The sequence below is a fragment of the Phoenix dactylifera genome, chromosome 7 (assembly GCF_051530095.1).
Source record: "Phoenix dactylifera cultivar Ajwa chromosome 7, Ajwa_hap1_PhDact_Kaust_v1.1, whole genome shotgun sequence".
In the NCBI taxonomy this organism is placed as follows: domain Eukaryota; kingdom Viridiplantae; phylum Streptophyta; class Magnoliopsida; order Arecales; family Arecaceae; genus Phoenix; species Phoenix dactylifera.
The window spans coordinates 490,619-509,645 of record NC_143196.1 but is presented as its reverse complement, the minus strand read 5'-3'; the positions used below and the strand labels follow the sequence as shown (position 1 = coordinate 509,645).

General features: G+C 39.8%; 2 protein-coding genes across 3 annotated transcripts; one reads left to right on the top strand and one right to left on the bottom strand.

The window, feature by feature from the left end:
• The first annotated feature begins 4,104 nt into the window (after nucleotides 1–4,104).
• Nucleotides 4,105–12,870, top strand: LOC103707501 (metalloendopeptidase / zinc ion binding protein). Of its 2 annotated transcripts, none has more exons than XM_008792015.6 (17): nucleotides 4,105–4,742; nucleotides 5,470–5,832; nucleotides 5,916–6,056; nucleotides 6,549–6,681; nucleotides 6,795–6,908; nucleotides 7,013–7,086; nucleotides 7,204–7,278; nucleotides 7,402–7,494; nucleotides 7,631–7,691; nucleotides 7,803–8,135; nucleotides 8,798–8,924; nucleotides 9,002–9,101; nucleotides 9,788–9,857; nucleotides 9,944–10,096; nucleotides 10,746–10,841; nucleotides 10,983–11,305; nucleotides 12,207–12,870. In XM_008792015.6, exons 1-17 carry the CDS (start codon nucleotides 4,656–4,658, stop codon nucleotides 12,468–12,470), a joined length of 2,607 nt encoding a protein of 868 aa, XP_008790237.4. In that variant the 5' UTR covers nucleotides 4,105–4,655; the 3' UTR covers nucleotides 12,471–12,870. The 2 variants fall into 2 exon arrangements, with proteins under 2 accessions (XP_008790237.4, XP_088556983.2); XM_088700857.2 differs by having other exon boundaries at nucleotides 4,249–4,742; nucleotides 7,183–7,278.
• Nucleotides 12,871–13,886: 1,016 nt separating this feature from the next.
• LOC103707500 (pathogenesis-related thaumatin-like protein 3.5) lies at nucleotides 13,887–15,021 on the bottom strand. The gene is made up of 2 exons (XM_008792014.6): nucleotides 14,863–15,021; nucleotides 13,887–14,755 (listed from the first exon to the last, which is right to left on the bottom strand). The coding sequence occupies exons 1-2, from the start codon at nucleotides 14,909–14,911 to the stop codon at nucleotides 14,031–14,033; spliced, it is 774 nt and encodes a 257-aa protein (XP_008790236.5). The 5' UTR covers nucleotides 14,912–15,021; the 3' UTR covers nucleotides 13,887–14,030.
• Between the last annotated feature and the right edge of the window lie 4,006 nt (nucleotides 15,022–19,027).

Here is a 19,027-nt window from a genome sequence, read left to right as displayed (position 1 = left end):
CCATGGTGGTGGTGACTATATGATGGAGGTAGTACGAGAAGGTTTCGATGATGGCAATGGCGGCAGTAGGATAATAGAGATAATAATAAAGGTAGTAAAAACACTAGCGAGGACAATAGAGATGTTGGCAATAGCAATAATGGCGGTGATGGCCATGGTAAAGATGATCGAGGCAACAATGGTAATGATAGCAGTCGATGGAGATGGTACCTATGATAGTGGTAAAAAATATTTTTTTTAAAAAATAGTGAATTTTTATTTTATTGAGGATAGGTACTTTTTGATCTTACTTCTGGACTATATTCAGTGTTTTTTGTAGTGGGCAAAGCGGTTCACATCGAGTTTGAATAAATCTCCTATATCATAAAGCAAGAATTTCTTAATTTATTTTCTATAAAATAATAAAATAATTTTAAAAATCAAAATAAAAAAATAGCATCAAATATATTTTTTATTTTGATTTTCCATTTTTCTTGTTGGTTCATCAAAACATCTTGAGATCACAACATTTGCTCATTCAATTTCTATAATCATCAATTTGGAGACTACGGCATGTCACGATGATCCGTTGGGTTGAACATGATGCCCAACAACTTTGTACGGTTGGTCAATACATCATCCTTTTGTAAGCCTGTTGCTGCACGTTTCACAGATCACCTTCATGACCCCATCAACTCAAAAAGCTTAACCTATTAGAACTAACTACTAAGGTATAATAATTTTCAAAATTTCCAACAAACCAGAGGATTTTTTAAAGCTAAAATATTAAGAAGAAAGATTGCTATTGTGAAGGATTAAGACCAGGGACACAGAAAATTGGGAGAGGGATGGTCCCTGAAAACAGTATTCAAAATTGAATTTCACCTAAATATTCCATGCAACATCATAAATTATCAACTTTTTTTTTAGCAAAGCTACTATAGTAGTATTGATAATTTTAAGAACATTGCAGGCATATTTCGTAGGGAAAACTTCATTTCCATTCCAATTTGAAAAAAAAATAAAAATGCTCCAATCCTCCAAAATCAGATTCCTACTCTTCTTTAGTATTTAAATCTCGGTTACGTGACAAGATATCGCTGCCTTTTGATTCTTATTTTAGTCCATTTCAATTTCGATTCCAGTCGCGAACCAAATGGAACTTACGCTTCTAATTGGCTATAGTAAAGTACACTACACGGAATTTGATTCAAGAAATGATTTAAGCTCATGATGTTTTCCAAATTATGTGTTTGTAAGGCAATGAGTCATTGTCCATGAGATAATTATAAGTTCGAGCCCCCACTCATCAATTCTTCTCATCAAATTGCCGCGGGAATCCAATTCTCTGATCTCCCAAAATACTCATAGCGGATGAGAAGCCTCATCGGCGCCCGTTCGGTGTATTGCTGCATTGGTATGACGACAAGACGCATTGAAGCCTACGTGTTTGAACCCGAAGACCAAAAAAAGCCCGTATGTGCTGCCGGTCGGCAAGGGGCACCGCGATATAAATATCCCGTATGGATCAAAACGAAAAGGCCTGGAAACACCGAACTGGGCTCTATAGCTTGCTATACTTAGATAAAATTTAATCGTCCACGAGTTCTGCCATGCAATACGATCGTCAATAAAATAAATTATATTAAATAAAAAATTTAATAGTTAAATTTTTATTGTATATAAAATAATAAAATTTAATTGTAATCTAATAAAAATTTCCATTGTTAATATCAGGTTTGCTAATGGTGATGCCCATAGGATGAACGGAGAAACGGTACAAATAGAGACCTTCCATCATTAATATTAACCCCGTGCAGTATATTTTTTTTTCAACTACTTTAAAATTCTAATATGGAAATATAACATACTAAGCAATAAATTATAATAACGGTCGAGTATATTTATAATTTCTGTTTACTCTCCTAAAGGCTATCTTCTTATGCGGAATTTATATGTGATGTTTTGATCCATGTAAGATGCAACACTGTGTAAACCCTCTCCTCTCCCCCCTTCCCAAAATAAAGTTTTTAGAAGGTTTTTTTTTTTAAACAAAAAAACATATATCCTGTAATCAAGCAAACAATCTCTGTTTTTCTTTTTTTTGACAGATTTAGCAAGCAAATTAAGGAGGTAAATTAAGCTGGTCAATATGAGCTGATGCAGCATAACCTAAAATTAGTCCAGGGCGATTTTTGCTCAGGACTTTTTAAAGTGTTCGCATGAAATTTATTAAAAAATTACTCAGCGAAACCCAACACACGGGGCCATCAAGGTGGTAATCTAGTGGTACTGGGCGGAATTTCTATCATTATGGTCCCAAGTTCGAGTCGCTGCGGCATTGATTAAAATGTGGCTTCGGCTACTGCTTAGATACGAGAAATAGAAATGCTTATTAAACCTCTAGTAGCCGGAGTGGTGCCAGATGTGACGTATTCATACGTGGGACTCGAGCCAGAGCCTAGAGGGGTAGCTGGACCGAGCCCACGGATGGAGAGGGTATGAGTAAAACCAGTCGAGGTGCCCAACACACGGTCATTTCTGCCTGCATTGAACATTTTTCTAGTGGGACGGGGGCCCAGTGGAAGCTGCTACAAGGGGGTGGGCTTGTCCCTTCCTCTCCCCTTCTCATTTTGCCTAAGCAAAAAAAAAGAAGAAAAAAAAAAAAGAAAAAAAAGAAGAAGAAGAAAAAAGACCAACACACGGGCACTACGAAGCCACGATTCTGCGATTCCCAAACAACTTCTACACGGATAACGAAACATTGTGTATTAAACCCGCTAAATTTGTCCAAGAACATGGTCTGTATTCCAATCAATTTTAAATTAATTAGCCTCTGTATTCTAGCCCACGGAAGTAACGGGAACAATTGGAAGGAGGACTAAAAAAAGACTTGGTAGTGGAGCACTTAGTATCGCATAGCCTCTGTGTAGCTTTCTGTTTATTTGACCTTGTAGGCCTCATTCATACATGTAGGATGTGAGCCACTGTTGTAAAAAAAAAAGAGAGAGAGATTTTTCTCCTAAAAGGATGGGATTGGAGGAATAAGAAGTTTTTTTTTCTCATCCTATTCAATAAGGAATTGTTCCAATATCCATCTTGCCATTTCAAGATTATTTTTTTATTATCTTGTTTTTTTTTCTCTAAAAAGCTTCTAGGACTAGAAATTGAAAATACCTCCTGGACTTGCAAATTTTTACATATGTGCGGAATTTCAAATTAAAGATGAAAATTGGTGGTGGATTTTACAAGTTTGAAAACTTGGTATAAAGTTAGGACCTAATCCCACAAGTGGCTCCACTTAGAAAAATATCAATTACGCCTCAATCGGCAAAACGACGCATCTCGAGTTACTTCATTTGTCCTGTTCCTTATAGTTGGTTTTCTTTCTTTATTGGCATGGTGATGTGATACTGTTTATAAATATATTATTTAAGCTATTTTTTTTATCTGAGTACGAAGCAAAGAGTAAATATGAGCGTGTTTCATTATTGAGGCCATATATTTTGTTGTCTTTGGATGGCATGAAATTTTGTCCGTCATGTTGTTTTTTATGTTTTGTAGTGCTTATTTTTGTGGAGCCTTATAAACATTCAAAAAAAAAGTTATGATGGTAAAAGAATGCAAGTCCATTGTAAATAAACAATTAAAGAACATGACTCAGTAAAAATTATCGAACATTAATTGCTTTGTGAAGGAAAAGATCAACGTTCACAATTGTTGACTGATGCTAATGATTTTCTTTGTAATTACAACGCGTGTTAACATCCAGTCAAAAAGTTGATGATGTCAATACCATGTTTAAAAGATACGTTGTAATGTTTTGTTTATTTACATTAGTTTGGTGACAAGAAATAAAAAATATCTTAGATAAGTTTGATATAAAATTTAAAATATTTAATTTTAAATAAATATATCTTCAATATCAGTTGACTATGGATCCACCAACTAAAGGAAATATCAACTTTTTTTTGTGTAACAGCGCATGGCTCTTTGATATAGCTGTATTTAAGAAACATATCACATGATACGGACAGTTGCATTGGACAAACTATTAATCAAATAGATCACTGTAAGTCTTAGAAAGTAAGCAAATCTATATGGGACCACTAGAAGAACTCTAGGTGGCGTGGCCGTGGGTAAAATCCAAACAAGTGCATGTTATTGTATTAATCTTGCTTGCAGTTTCGGTTTTGAAATTGTTAAAAAAAAGTATTGAAATTTCTAATTTTTATTTTTCAACAAAAGTGGGGAAAAAAAAAGGCGACCGGAGCCCTCCTCACACACTCTCTCCCCTTCCCCTTCCCTCTGAATAGACTAAAACTTTCTTTTTAAGGCCGCTAGATTTTCTCCACGCAATTCCTTTCTTTCCTCTCTCTCTCTCCCTTCTCTTCATCTCCTCAGCTCCGCAAAATCTCCGACCTCGGCCTTTCGCCGCCGGAGCTTCGCGGATTGAATCCCAGCGCCGAATGGGACTCCGATCCGCTCTCAAGGTGGGAATTTGACGCGATCTCCGATGGGATCGCGCCGCATGGAGGCCTAGGGTGGAGGCAGCGGCGGAGGAGCTCCTTGCCGAGAAGATGAAGAGAGGGCGGCGGCTTTACTCGGAGCAGCGGATCGCGGTGGAGTTCCTGGTGGTTTGATGGAAGTGGTTCTGAGGTCCTCTGAGTCGATTTATGGAGGTGAAGCCCTCGCGTCCCTGTGGGGTGTGGTCGGGGGCAGCATTTCCGGTGCTGGCTCGCAGTTCGGTGGTCGCGATCGAGGTAAGGCCGCTCTGATCCGTTGCCTTAGAGCGGATGGATGCCATTTCGAGTTTTTTTTTTTTTTGAATTTTATCGGGGCGCCGATATTATTGGTGAGAGGAATTTGGATAAAAGTGGGGAAATTGGAGAGACTTGTTGGCGGTCTAGGGCGTTTGCGTGTTTGATAACTACTCTAATGGTTTATGCAGATTTGGTGATAGGGACGGCGGAATTAGGGCCTCTGTGGTTTAGGGTTTACTGTTTTGCTCCGGTTTTGTTCGAAAAGTTTGAACTTTGATGCCGTTTCTTTTCAGTTGCTGGTGGTGGAATTGTTACGAGGGTTCGTCTTTCGTTGTTTTCTGCAGTTTTTGAACTCTTCAAGACGTTTCTCATTTCGTTTGGGTATGATTAAAAGCCTTTGAGTTCTGGGTTGATCTTTCCCCTTCTTTTTTCCTGTTTATCAGTTGTCTTTTGTGTACAAATAGACAGCTTTTATTTTATTTTTTTTGTTCTCACACTTATGCCTCATGTCCGGAGGAGAGATCCCGGCCAACTTTTGATTGATGATGCTATATGGTCGATCCAGTTTGATAAAAAGAGATATCAGTTATTTTTGTTTAGCTCTTTCACAGGATTATTTCTGTTTCCACCTTGTGTAGAATTCTATTTCCAGGCTTTACCTTCAGGGCTATTATATCATATAAAATTAATCAAATCTTGACACGTGCTTCCTTCTTTTATGCTTTAGGTTGCATTGCTTCTGATATGGGTTGGAGGGACTCACGCCAAATCTGAAGACAATAAGCCATTGCATTGGCATGGTCCTGAAGTAGGGGACAAAGATGTTTATCTCACACACTCATGCATCCATGATCAAATACTCCATGAGAGGCGGCGTCCTGGTCGCAAGGAGTACTCTGTCACTCCTCAGGTTTATGAGGAATCCAGTTTAACGAGACACCAACATCGAAGAGGAAGATCTTTGCTTGGACTGTCATCATCATCTTTGCTGGAAAAAGATGTGAGGCAGCCCATCAGGATTTATCTAAATTATGATGCTGTTGGACACTCTCCTGATAGAGATTGCCGAAATGTTGGAGACATTGTGAAGGTGTGCTTATAGTAATGTTATAAACTGCACACTTAAGGCATCACACCGTTTTTATATGGTAATATCCGATGGTTATGTCTCAGCTTGGTGAGCCTCCTGCAGCATCAGTTCCTGGGACCCCTGTGTGCAATGCTCATGGAGATCCACCAGTTTTCGGGGACTGCTGGTATAACTGTACCCTGGAAGACATAACTGGGGAGGATAAAAGACAACGCCTTCGCAAGGTATCATTTCTACCCTTCTACTGCTTCTGGCTATGTTGTCGTTATTTTCATAAGATTGTTCCCTGTTTGTACTTGTGTATAATCTGTAGGATTTCATATATATATGGAAATATTTAAGTGCTTAATGTTGAAAGTAGAAGCTGTGTATCTCGAAATGTGCATGGTGCTCCTCATCCAAGCTTCTAAAATTGTTTGAGAAACAGACATGAGTTCTACCATAGTTTTAAAAATGTTGTGTTGGAATATAAGTATATACTTTATAGAAATGCTTCATCTCCCACAAACCTCCCTGAAATGGGTGCAACAAATGGTTTTCTGCAAACCACCAAAGGAAAAATTGGCACTTTGCCCCAAATTAACTGTTCCACCAAGAACTGGGTTTACCCTCTTTTTGAAAAGGTGCTGGGTCATGCGATATATACCTAACTCTTATGTGGGAGGCTCGAATGACTCTAAATTTAAGATTTAACACCTCAAAATGATATTGAGCAGGCATTAGGGCAAACAGCTGAGTGGTTCAAAAGAGCTTTAGCTGTTGAGCCTGTCAAGGGGAACTTGCGGTTAAGTGGATATTCTGCTTGTGGTCAAGATGGTGGGGTGCAGCTTCCTCATGAATACGTTGAAGGTACCTCTGCTACATGTACTGTTTGCTGGTTTAGTTTCTATTAAAATGCATTTTGGTGTCTAGTTCCTTTTCTTCCTGTTTGACATTATGAAAGAAGATTCTCTTTTATGCAGATGGTGTTGCTGATGCTGACCTTGTTCTCTTAGTAACCACTAGACCTACAACTGGTAACACTCTTGCATGGGCAGTGGCATGCGAGCGTGATCAATGGGGTCGTGCAATTGCAGGTGTTTTATGAGTCAGAATATGTTCCAAATAGACTTTGGTTACTATTAGTACCATGTAGTACATTTTCCTCTTTGAAGTAATTATGATCTTGCATTGTTTATAGGGCATGTGAATGTTGCTCCTCGTCATTTGACAGCAGAAGCTGAAAATTTACTTTCAGCTACTCTGATACATGAGGTTGGTAATATACACATACATACATACATACATTCACATGTGTGTGTGTATTGATCCATGAAGTGTAGTGGGATGTTGGCAGTAACTACTCATCAGATGACAAATTTTTCGTTGCAGGTCATGCATGTTTTAGGTTTTGATCCTCATGCCTTCGCACATTTTCGTGATGAAGGAAAAAGAAGGCGTAGTCAGGTAGTCGCCTCGTAGCTCGTCGTTGTTTTCTTTCCAGAATTCTGTATTTGTTTTAACTAAACTGGATGAGAATAAGGGCCACATATCATGACTTTCAACTTTTTATCGATGTGCACTGCTCAGGTCACTGTGCAGGCTATGGATGAAAAGCTCGGACGGATGGTTACTCGTGTGGTTCTTCCCCATGTTGTCATGTATTCTAGACATCATTATGGAGTAAGTAGTTGAAATTGGAACAAAACAGGAAACGTTATTATTAATCCACGGGTTAACACACACACACAGTAGTTTCCTGAAGACTGAGAAGCATTTGTGCTGTCATGTGAACTCGATTATTGTGCTTTTATGCCAGGCATATTCTGAAAATTTTACTGGCTTAGAGTTGGAAGATGGAGGGGGGCGGGGAACTTCAGGTACTTACTTTTATGCAGGAAATGCTGGACTAGTGAATTCACCATGTAATAGTGGTTTCCATTTGATACTTCTTCACTATCATTAATTAATATCGTGTGCTTTGTGGGAAGGTTCACATTGGGAGAAGAGACTTTTAATGAATGAGATCATGACTGGGTCTGTTGATACAAGATCGGTCGTTTCAAAGATGACTTTGGCTTTATTAGAGGATAGTGGATGGTACCAGGCTAACTATAGCATGGCAGACCGCCTTGATTGGGGTCGAAATCAGGGGACAGAATTTGTTACCTCGCCTTGCAATCTTTGGAAGGGGGCATACCATTGCAACACCTCCCAATTGTCGGGCTGTACATATAACAGGGAGGCAGAAGGGTACTGTCCTATTGTAAGCTATAGTGGGGACCTGCCGCAATGGGCTCGATATTTTCCCCAGGCGAACAAAGGTGATTTCTCTTTCTATTTGCAATCTTGCTTTAAAACACTGAACATTGAAATATGCTTTATTTGATGATGACATTATATTTTGATATAGTTGAATGGCTCCGTTACTTTTATTTACATTAATACAGTGATATAGATTTCCTCTCACCAATCTTCGTTTTAAATTTAATAATTCTTGGTCTGCTATATTTGATGATAATATTTAATTTAAATATATGAAGTCTGATATCTTTCTTTTGCATAGTTACAATAGATACAGATTTAAATTGACATGGACAATTAATTTTGTTTTAAACTTATATTGGAAGTAGTACTTCGTATCTTGGAGAAGGAAATTTACCTATTCCTGGACTATACATGTTTAACCAGGTTATTTTTACGATTCCTTAGTGGAACTTATTGATTTTCTGGCCTTAGAAAATATAGTAAGGTAGCAGCTGTTTTGCCCATCAAATTATCTCTCCTAATAATCGATCCTTATTTCTTATAGAAAATGTTCACCATAAGCCGTCTAAAATTTATTTTCTTTTAGTTGAAACATAGGTCATCTAAACATTGCTAATAGACATGTAACTTCTTGGCTTTTACGATAGCAGGATAAAACCTTTGTATTTCATTCAATGTATAGTTCCAAGTTAATAAACAGTTCTTTTGGTTGAAGCAGGCGGACAATCATCATTGGCTGACTACTGCACCTATTTTGTTGCTTATTCTGATGGTTCATGCACTGATGTAAATAGCGCACGGGCACCTGACAGAATGTTGGGTGAAGTGCGAGGAAGTAATTCAAGGTGAGATAAGTAGGACATTTCTGTTAATAGTGAAAACCTTCTTAATCTCTATATTTCTAACCATTTTCTTTATATAGGTGTATGGCTTCATCATTGGTGCGTACTGGATTTGTTAGAGGATCTATGACCCAAGGGAATGGCTGTTATCAGCATCAGTGCACAAACAACACTTTGGAGGTAGATATGTTACTTCTATTTCCTTCTGTGCCAGGAACAATAGATTCTGATTTGCTGCATTGCAAATGCTGGTTCTTCTATTTAGCTCCTGTGAGTGGCTGTTGATGTAATTACGGAAACTAAGATTGAGATTAATAATGTGTTATTTGGGTTTCCATTAGTAAGTATTTGGAAGAAATTTTAGCACCTATGTTCAAAACCTTTGTTGATGAAACCAGCCAGATTTCATCCGAAATAGTCCTAAATGGATTAGGACATTTATCTATCCATGTTGGCTCTATAGGCCAAAAGTTGCTTGAAGTCGACCTTTAAGAAAATACTTTCTTGTTTACTGCTGCTTATGGTTATAAAGGGGTCGTTATTGACACAGTTATTTCTTTTATACTTATGTGGCAATGGGTCTTTCTCATGCATTTTTCTCTGTCTAATTAACTTTGTTTGAACCGATTGCTGGACATTATCAAATTCTCACTTGTGTTCCACCTAAAATGGGCGGTGATTCTTTTGCCCGCTTATGCCTGGTCGAGGCCAGTCTTATTATTAGGTCAATTTATATGCTTTATGACTATGCCTTGAAATTGACAGTGCTGTAATTAGCCCATGCATGCACTGCATAGCCAGATCATACATTTTTTCTCCGAGGTCTTAATCTGGTCCATGATAGATTTGATGCCTTTGTTGTTTAGGTTGCTGTTGATGGGATCTGGAAAGCATGTCCTGAAGCAGGTGGTCCTATTCAATTTCCTGGCTTCAATGGTTGGTATTTTTAAATGGTTTTTGTGATTAAAAAAGGGAATCGATTTTCTCTCCTGCTGATGGATTCTGTTGTGTTCTTGATGCAGGTGAGCTGATCTGTCCAGCATATCATGAATTATGCAGGACTGTGCCTGTCAGTATGAATGGCCAATGCCCTAGCTCATGTAGTTTTAACGGTGATTGTATTGATGGGAAGTGCCACTGCTTTCTTGGGTTTCATGGCCATGATTGTAGCAAGCGTAAGTTTATAACTTTTTTTTTTTTTAGAGGATCACTTCCTAAATTTTCTTTCTTTAGTTCCTAAATTAACGAATTGAAGCATAATTTATTCCATATTTTCTTTCTTTAGTTCCTAAATTAACGAATTGAAGCATAATTTATTCCATATTTTATTTGGGAATGTTTTAATAACATTTAATCCTGCAAAATGCTCAACAAAGGAGTTGCAAATAGAGGATCATAGAGTTCTATGTCTCTACTGTCATAGGTGACATTGTCTAATGTATTGCCAGCATCATATGCGTGGTATCCTTTTTTTTATAAACATAGACATGGGTTATCCTATTGGATGCTTTGTGGATGAACATGCAATTTTTGAATTACCATAGTTATCTCTGCAAGCTTATGCAGTTGCAGTTTCTCTTTACTAGCTTCTATGTGAAAATGTTATCTTGTCTTTGAAACATGATTGGACATTTCTTCATGACTTTAAGAGGATTTTTTCAAACTTTGGTAGATATTTTTTTTTGTGATAGTGACAATGGTGTCCTCTCCCATTGCCCTCATCCCCCTTCTTTTTTTTTGCCTTTTCATGTTAGTTATGATTCATGAACTATGTTTTGGTTACTATAATATTTACCTATAAGCTATTTTTTTCTTCTTTTGCAGGATCCTGCCCTAGCAATTGTAGTGGACATGGCACATGCCTCCCTAAAGGGATCTGTGAATGTGAAGGTGGTCGTACTGGCATTGACTGCTCTACAGGTATATTATTTGCATTCTGTTGACTAAGTGTATGGATGACCCCATGAAGCTCTTTCCTGTCTCACCTTTTATGATAAAGCATGGTGTTCTGCTAAGAAAACCAAAAGAATGGATAATTAAACCATCTTCCTTATTACGCAGCCATTTGTGATGAGCAGTGCAGTTTGCATGGTGGAGTTTGCGATGATGGTGTGTGCGAGTTCCGGTGTTCTGATTATGCAGGTTACACTTGCCAGAACAGCTCGACATTGCTGCCTAGCCTCTCAATATGTGGTGATGTGCTAGCTGGGGATGCAGTTGGTCAGCACTGTGCCCCTAGTGAACCCAGCATACTACAGCAGCTCGAAGCAGCTGTGGTCATGCCTAACTACAATCGTTTGATGCCGGGTGCACGTTGGTCTCTTAGTGGACTCTTTTCTAAAAGTAGTTACTGTGAGGCAGCTGCGAAGCAGTTGGCTTGCTGGGTATGTATTCTTTTCCTCACCCTTTTTGTTTTCTGAAATATCCTTCCAGTTTGTGTCATTTCTGCGTTGAACTTGTCAGTAGATGGTAGCAGGGTTAGAAACATCTTGAAACCATTATCAGTATCGATAGTTCCAGTCTTTCATGATTCTTCTGATTTTTCTTTTGTTTAATAGCAATCATTATCATCACAACAAAGACATACCCATTAAGATGGGCTAGACAATAGAGCACAACATCAAGCAAGAAAATTTCAGATCCGAAATTCATAGGAGAGGATTCTTAATCTTTTAATACCTCTCACTGGCTACAGAAACATTTTGAAACAAAATATCAACGCGAACATGCTCGAGAAATACAAAATGATTTTCTGAGAATTTTCTTGGTTAGAATTCACATTGTTTATGTTTTAATTGATCAATCTGTTTTTGTAAGTCATTTTTTGTTTGCTTATGAGAATGTTGTTTGCTTGGTTCTCTTTGAGTTGTACGAAAAGGAAATATGAACATATGAATGTCTAGATACTGATCCAAATTGATTTAACTAACTCTTGGAATCGTATTTTGAATATTTTGATCGATATGCTTAATTGGAGCATCTTGATAGATGTATTCCTTTAATTATAAAATGTAACAATTTTTTAAAAAATCAGGTTTTCCTTATTAATACTGCTGACCACTGTAGCCTGTCTTCCACTACTTTGGGCAAAGAGAAGTAGTAGTCATCACCACGTTACACTCAGTCTCATGCGATGGTCTGCCTAAAGATAACCAATATCATGATATGATCACTTGAGCTTTAAAAATTTTGAAGCCATCTCCAAGGGGTGGGATCTCTTGCTTGTTACTGGCATTGCTCACAGATAAATGCAGTTTATGCTAATCATCTTACATCGTGTTTCAGATCTCGATCCAGCAGTGCGACAAGGATGGGGATAACAGGCTTCGAGTGTGCCACTCTGCATGTGCTTCATATAATAGAGCATGCGCAGCGTCCCTTGATTGCTCGGACCAGACCTTGTTCAGCAGCGAGGAGGAAGTGAAGGGGCAGTGCACAGGCTATGGCGATGGAATGCTGGGACACGAAAGGCCAAGCAAGGAACCACTTGGGTGGTTAAGAGGCTTAAGAATCTCCGCTCGCAGTAGCTGGGGTAGCAGCCGAAGCTGAAATTCTCTGTAAATGTTCGTGTTGATGGCTGTTTTTCTTCTCTTTTTTTTTATGTATTTTTTCTAGGCCTTTAATTGTAGGAAACAGTCATGCATGTATGCGTGCCAAAATGTTGTGTCCAATTTCACCCAGGCATCGAATCCTTGAAGAAGGATTGTTGGGTGCTTGTGAAATTGAGTTGGGCTTTTTCCGAAGGTCGAGCCCAAGCAAAGAAGAGGAAAATCTGACGCTGGTGGGGAACTGGTGGTGTTGCAAAATTGAGAGATGTGAAGGAAAGAAAGCTTAGCGTATTATTGTCCCCCAGTGTCATTGTTTCTCCTGAAGCTGGTTGAATTTTTAGTCTTTTTTGTGTAAGAGCTTCCAGTGGTATGATGGATCGGATATCTTGTTGAAGAATAAACTGTGTTGAGAGAATTTTAATGAGGGAAAGGAGATGAAATGAGTTGGAAGGTGGCTACGTTCGCTGGTGGTAAGTAATTAGCTGAGATTGTATTGAATCAGCTCTGGTTCTGCTTGTGTGAGCAATTGCAATACTCCATAGCTAAGAATTTGTCATGCTATACAAGGAAAGAAGCATGGTTCCGGAGTAAACCTGAGGAGGCTCTGTTTTGCTGGACTTGGGCCTCAACTGCATGATCATATGGGATATTTGTCATCTTTTTACATGGCTAGTGCTTGGTTGTAGACTCACAGGTTCGTAAAATGCTTTCTCAATCTACTCGTTTCGAACTACACCCGAAAAATGGAAAAGATACGGCCATTGGCGTACGTAGGCTGACATGGTCTTTCTCGATTTCCACTGTGCCAACGAGACAGGTGTAGCTCGGCTCCGGAGCGTGGGTAAGATTATTATTTACCAAGTTAAATGGTTGAGGTTAAACCGAGTGGTCAAGTGTCTGGCCAACTTTGCCCTTTAAAGGTGATCTTTTATTCGCCATGCAGCTCACTGTTGCATTGAGTTGTCTGGTTGGAAGCTTGCTCGAGAAACTTGTGTAGCTCACTGTTGAATTGAATTGTCTCGTTGAAAACTTGTTCAAGGAACTCGTAAATAAACAAGTTGGTTGCAAAGTCTCGAGGAAACCGCCATGAATAATTAATTCATTCTGCTCTTTTACCGGTCATGCCTCTTTGCGTGAACGTTGCTCAACTTCTTTGTGTGAAGGAAATAAATAATAAAATTAAAATAGAAGTATTAATTGGAGAAGAATTAGCCCTAGCGCATGCCATGGACTGTACTGAAAAATATGTAAATATATAAAATACCATCGCCACATACAACCAGTCAACCAGTGTGTAATACCGTCATAAGTAACGAGACGTTACAAGATTAATTTTTTTAAAAAAATTACCAAAAAAAGAAAAAAACAAAAACATCAGAAGCAAGCGCATGTGATGAAACCAGAGCAAACAAGGAAGTGAAGTGAAAAAACAAAGGCCTTCCACAAGTCACGGGCTATTCTTTTAGCATCACACCGTCATCGCGAGTGTTTTTTTTTTCTTTTGGTATATTTCTATATTTCAATCCATTATCTAAAGACTGAAAAACATCTAAATCGTCGATTAATCATCGGCCTCGGGGCAGAAGGTGATGAGGTAGCCGTCGGCGGCGGAGCAGGTGAATGTGGATGTGGCGTCGTCGTAGGCGTAGCTGTAGGCGGCGGGGCACGCCGCCTTGAAGAGCTGGGAGTAGCGCGTGGGCCCGCAGGTGTTCGGGGACCCGTGATCCCCCGTGCAGCAGTACTCGGGCCCCCCGAACGCCTCGCACGCACTCCGGCACGCCACCGTCTCCCCTGCCGCCCCCGCCACCCGCAGCTCCGCCGGGCACCGCCCGTTGAGATCCGCCACGCACCCCGCGTATTGGCAGCCGCTCGACGCCGGCGTCGGCCGCAGCCCCATCCCCACGTTGTACCCGTCCACCAGGCTCACGTCGTAGAAATCCTTGGTGGCGCCATTACCGCCGCCGGCGAGGGTGAATTCTGCGAGCGTGACAGGGGGGGCGCCGCCGCCGGAGCAGCGGAGGGCACCGCCGCAGTCGCCGGTGGCGCAGGATCCGGATACGCCCGAGGGGGGGAAGACGCAGGCGGTGCGAGCCCAGAATCGGCCGGACCAGCCGGGCGGGGCGGTGAGGGAGACGGCGGAGTTGGGTGGCAGCTCGAAGCCCCCACCGCCGAGCACGGCTGCGCCGTTGCCGGACAATGTGCCCGGCCACACCGTGTAGGGGCACTTGTTCTGGAGGGTGAACACCGTCGCTACCGCCTCCCTCCTCTCGGATGCCCATAATGCCCCTGCCATTAATTTAATTAATAAATTAATTGGACACTTATGGTGGGGAAGCAAATCAGAAATGCAATTGGAGAGTCAGAGAGAGAGCGAGAGAGAGAGAGGAACTTACCTACGATGAAGAAGAAAAAGAAGAGGCGGCCCCGGAGAGGAGTCTCCATGATGAGCGCTACTTAACTCTGATTCAGAGGGAGGGAAGGGGAGAGAATTGTGGGGTCGTTACTCGGTGCTAACTAGATCAGATAGGCCTCGGATGCACGTATATATGGTCACGATTACGCTTGGAAGCACGCAATGCAAGTGCTCACGTATATATGGGCCTAATTTGCGAGCTCGAATTGAGTAATTGGGCTTGAATAATGCCGGCTGATTCGTGCAAGTTAGGGTTACCTTTGCATGTGAGCAATATAGTATCGAGTATCCGAGCAAGGCTAATTCATGCAAGTAACACCACTGCTCTCATCCAAACCAAGTGGTACCAATACTATATATATCGTTTGATTTTTATATGAATCATTCCCTTTGTGGGCGAACTCAAGTGCAATTTGATGAGGGAATACGATCGAATTTAGTTAAGTCTGGTTATCAGAGATTTCAATTATCAAGTCATGTGATCCAATTGCTAGTTACCGGTCATCATTGGGAAGGAAGCCTTTTCTCGACCAATGTGGAAGAGATTGTTGTCTTCATTAGCTGTACCATGCTTGCTGCCGGAGACGAAAGACCATTCCGTCTTTTGTCTTGGTCCGACAGCATGCTCTCTACTGGGAACTGAGTTGGCGTAATGATTCGTGTATTTTCTCCGAGGACTTTATCTGAAGGGAAGTTTTCATTTAGGTAAAGAGGATTTTAATTGCCATTGCCATGCATGCAGTAAGCCAGATAGATGGATGGCGTCGTCAAGTTAGTCCAGAACGGGAGTTCATGCATGCATGTTCACGCGCACCCTGACCACCTACCTCTACGTGTGAATTGCTGAGTCTCTGGCCACTTCGGTTCATGAATTCCTTGCAGGTCCTGACTCCATGCATCATTTCTTCCTCTCTCTTTTTTGTTTCCTTTCCCACAATTCTCTCCCCCCCTCACTTTTTTGCACTTGGAAAAGATTCAGGCTCTGACGACATCCACGCGGCGTTGCATGCATGAAGGCTCGGAGTGGGAGACGGTTGAGCGCCACGCCAGCATCGTGGCCCCTACTATAGCGCTCGCATCCATTTCGTGATCTTTAGAAACTTTTCTTCCCAAATAGCCAATTGAAAGCTGCCTCCCATTTTCTTCGGAAAATAATAACAATAATAAAACCAATACTGGTGGTACGTGAACGTAAGCTGGCTAAAAGCTGCAGCAGTGACGGTCTTTTAGCTGCCATATTTACCTAGGCATTTAATTCGAACATGCAAGCTTAGCCATAGTTGGCCTGAAGTTTCTTCGAACTGCATAAAACCACATTAAACTACACCTGCTTGGATTGAATAATCCGAACGAACAAACGCACGCTAGCTTGAACCAACCACCCGTGCTGAACTCGCATCAAATCACCCTTGATGAAAACTTTCAACAAATCCTCTGGGAATTTGAATGCGGCTGCTTCTCGAGGGTGGAAATCTTTCAAGAAATCCTCTGTACGAATTGTTAGCGGCCGCACAACTTCAACCCATATTTAATTCTCCAAAGGAGATTGGTTTTGAAAAGGAGTTGTTTCTCTGTTGGTCTATCAAAATCTGTCAATAGTGCGAGCTGTAGAAATTTTCCATATTATCCCGTCACCAGGTCTTCGGCAGCTCCCTTTATCTATTATGCTTTGATTTGGTCGCCTGGTTTTTGATTCAGGTGCCTGTTGATGCATGCAGTTTAGGCACCCATCACGCTTGTACCTACCAGTGGAACCTAATTAGGTGACCGCTCACCTGCCTGCGTTTGCTATGCCTTTCTTCGAGTGATGGCATCTGCTCCCTGCTTCACCAAACAAAGGTTTTCCTCCCCTGGTAATGGTGATTAAGATGCATCTTTTTATTCGTCTTGTCAGAATTAAACTTTATAAAACCATTCTTGGGCTGGATTAATTGATGTTTGGTTGGAATAAAAAGCTCCGGAACAACTACTTGTTCTGGTTACGATGTATCCATCTAACCGCTGAAAAAAGCAGCACTCGGCAAAACAAAGGCTCCCGCACTTTTAAGGTAAGCATATAAAATTAAGACAAGTTAGAAGACAAGGTGGTTGACTTTAGCCGTCACGAGTGGCGAGTTTGCATTTAGGATTGGTTGATCAGAACGGTTAACAAGAAATTGATCAAACATGAATCAAAAAGTCACCGACATTGGCAACCAATATAGAACATGAAATGCAAACATCCGAGCCTCGGATGCTATATTCTAGATGCAAGCTGATAGATCCATGAATCGCGTGCAGGCAATTGAGATCACCCTAAGCTCCCTTTTGCTGCATTTAGAGTAGCAGCCAAAAATATCTGCATCTTGTAGCCTTATCATCTTACTTTAATAATAATAATAAAAGTATTACAATATGATCATAATCTTATTATAATATTTCTTATATGATATTATAACAATTATAATAACACCGCATAGTAATATAATAATATTATATATAGTTATAATATAATATAATACAATAATTATTATAAGAAGATAAACAAGCATAATAATTATTATCGAAATAATATGATATTAGTTATTACAATATAACTATTAGAAATTTCCCTAAATAATAAATAAAATAATATTATATTTACACGAACCGATCCTAGATTATAATATTCATTATATTATACATTAATATAGTACTATATTATTATATTTTATATTAAGAACAATATAATGTTACTATAATATATGATTTTAATAGTTATTATAGTATGAAATAAATTGTATCACCCTAACCGCTACAGCTCCAGCGATCAACCCCATTATCACCCTTCTCAAAGATTGGACTCGATGCCTGTAACGGGAAAGCTGCCTCTGAGATACAAGCTGGTACATTCCCTCCCATGTCTTGTTTTTTTTCTTCTCTCCGCTTAAACTTCTATTGAACTTCTGATTTCATTTGCCCAATGAAACCGGGATGGTCTCCCTTTTCTCCAAGAGATGGAGATAGAGAGCCAGAGAGAGGAAGCCATCAGATCATGTTTATTTAAATATCATTATTATAATCAATCTGAACATATATTAAGCACTTATATTATGTCATAAGTTTGTTAGTCCTCCCTCACCAGAATCTGGTACCACTCTCCCGGATTATGGGATTCCGTATCATGGTATTCGTTGTCATCCTTAAATAAATACTAAATGGGATCTCACCCAAAAATTAAAGAAATACTTGATGAGAGAATATGGAGGCTGGAGTCCATTTGCCATCAATTAATATAAAGACCAGAGAATAGGAGTTGGTATGCAAGTTTGCGAGGCGGCTGACCTATACTGAGGGCAGCTCTTGGGGTAGATTTCAAACTTTTCTTCGTATTCATGAGACATTTACAATCATCCACGCTTCAGATTGCTGGAAGTTAATGCTATGAAAAAAAAAGTCTCTCTCAAGTTCAAGATTGATACCTTAAATACCAAGCAGATTATATGAAAATCGATTAAGTTGATGCAATCAGAATTAATTATGTCTGGAGACACAAGACTCATTTACCTTGAATCTTGATGCCATTTTTTTTCTCAAGCTGCTGAACAACAGCCTCTTGCAGCATGGACATTTTGGAGCGGTTAGCTACATTCTAACTAAAGACCTCATGCATTTGTAGAGTACTCAAGTCTTCAACATCAAATACAATGAATTCTGGCCAGCATCCTTCTTTTTTTTTTTTTTTTGAGGAGGATTCTGGCTTGTGTCACTCAGACACCTACATATTTCAGGTTCTAAACCAGACAATGACGAAAAGGTTGCTGAGGGAGAAGATTTACACATTTTTTGGCTGAAACCGTAAACTAAAAGGTTTTTGTGGAATATATCAGGTCAACATGATGTTCAGTCTAGCTTACACTGATAATTATCATGTTACGGTACGTATTATTGTGCTGTATCAACTTAATCTAGAAAGAATTGGATGTTAACTTGTGTTAGCTTCTGGATGTGATGGCATTTCACTCACAGTAATAACTATCGTCGAGCATGTCAAACACAGCATGGAATGTACTATTTGCTTAGAAGAGTTATTCTTTCCTTATGCAACATCTAGTTCATAAAGAAACTGAAATTAGTCTATGAAAAGAACATAAATTTCCTATGCATGTGGCTATCAAGGCTTGTCC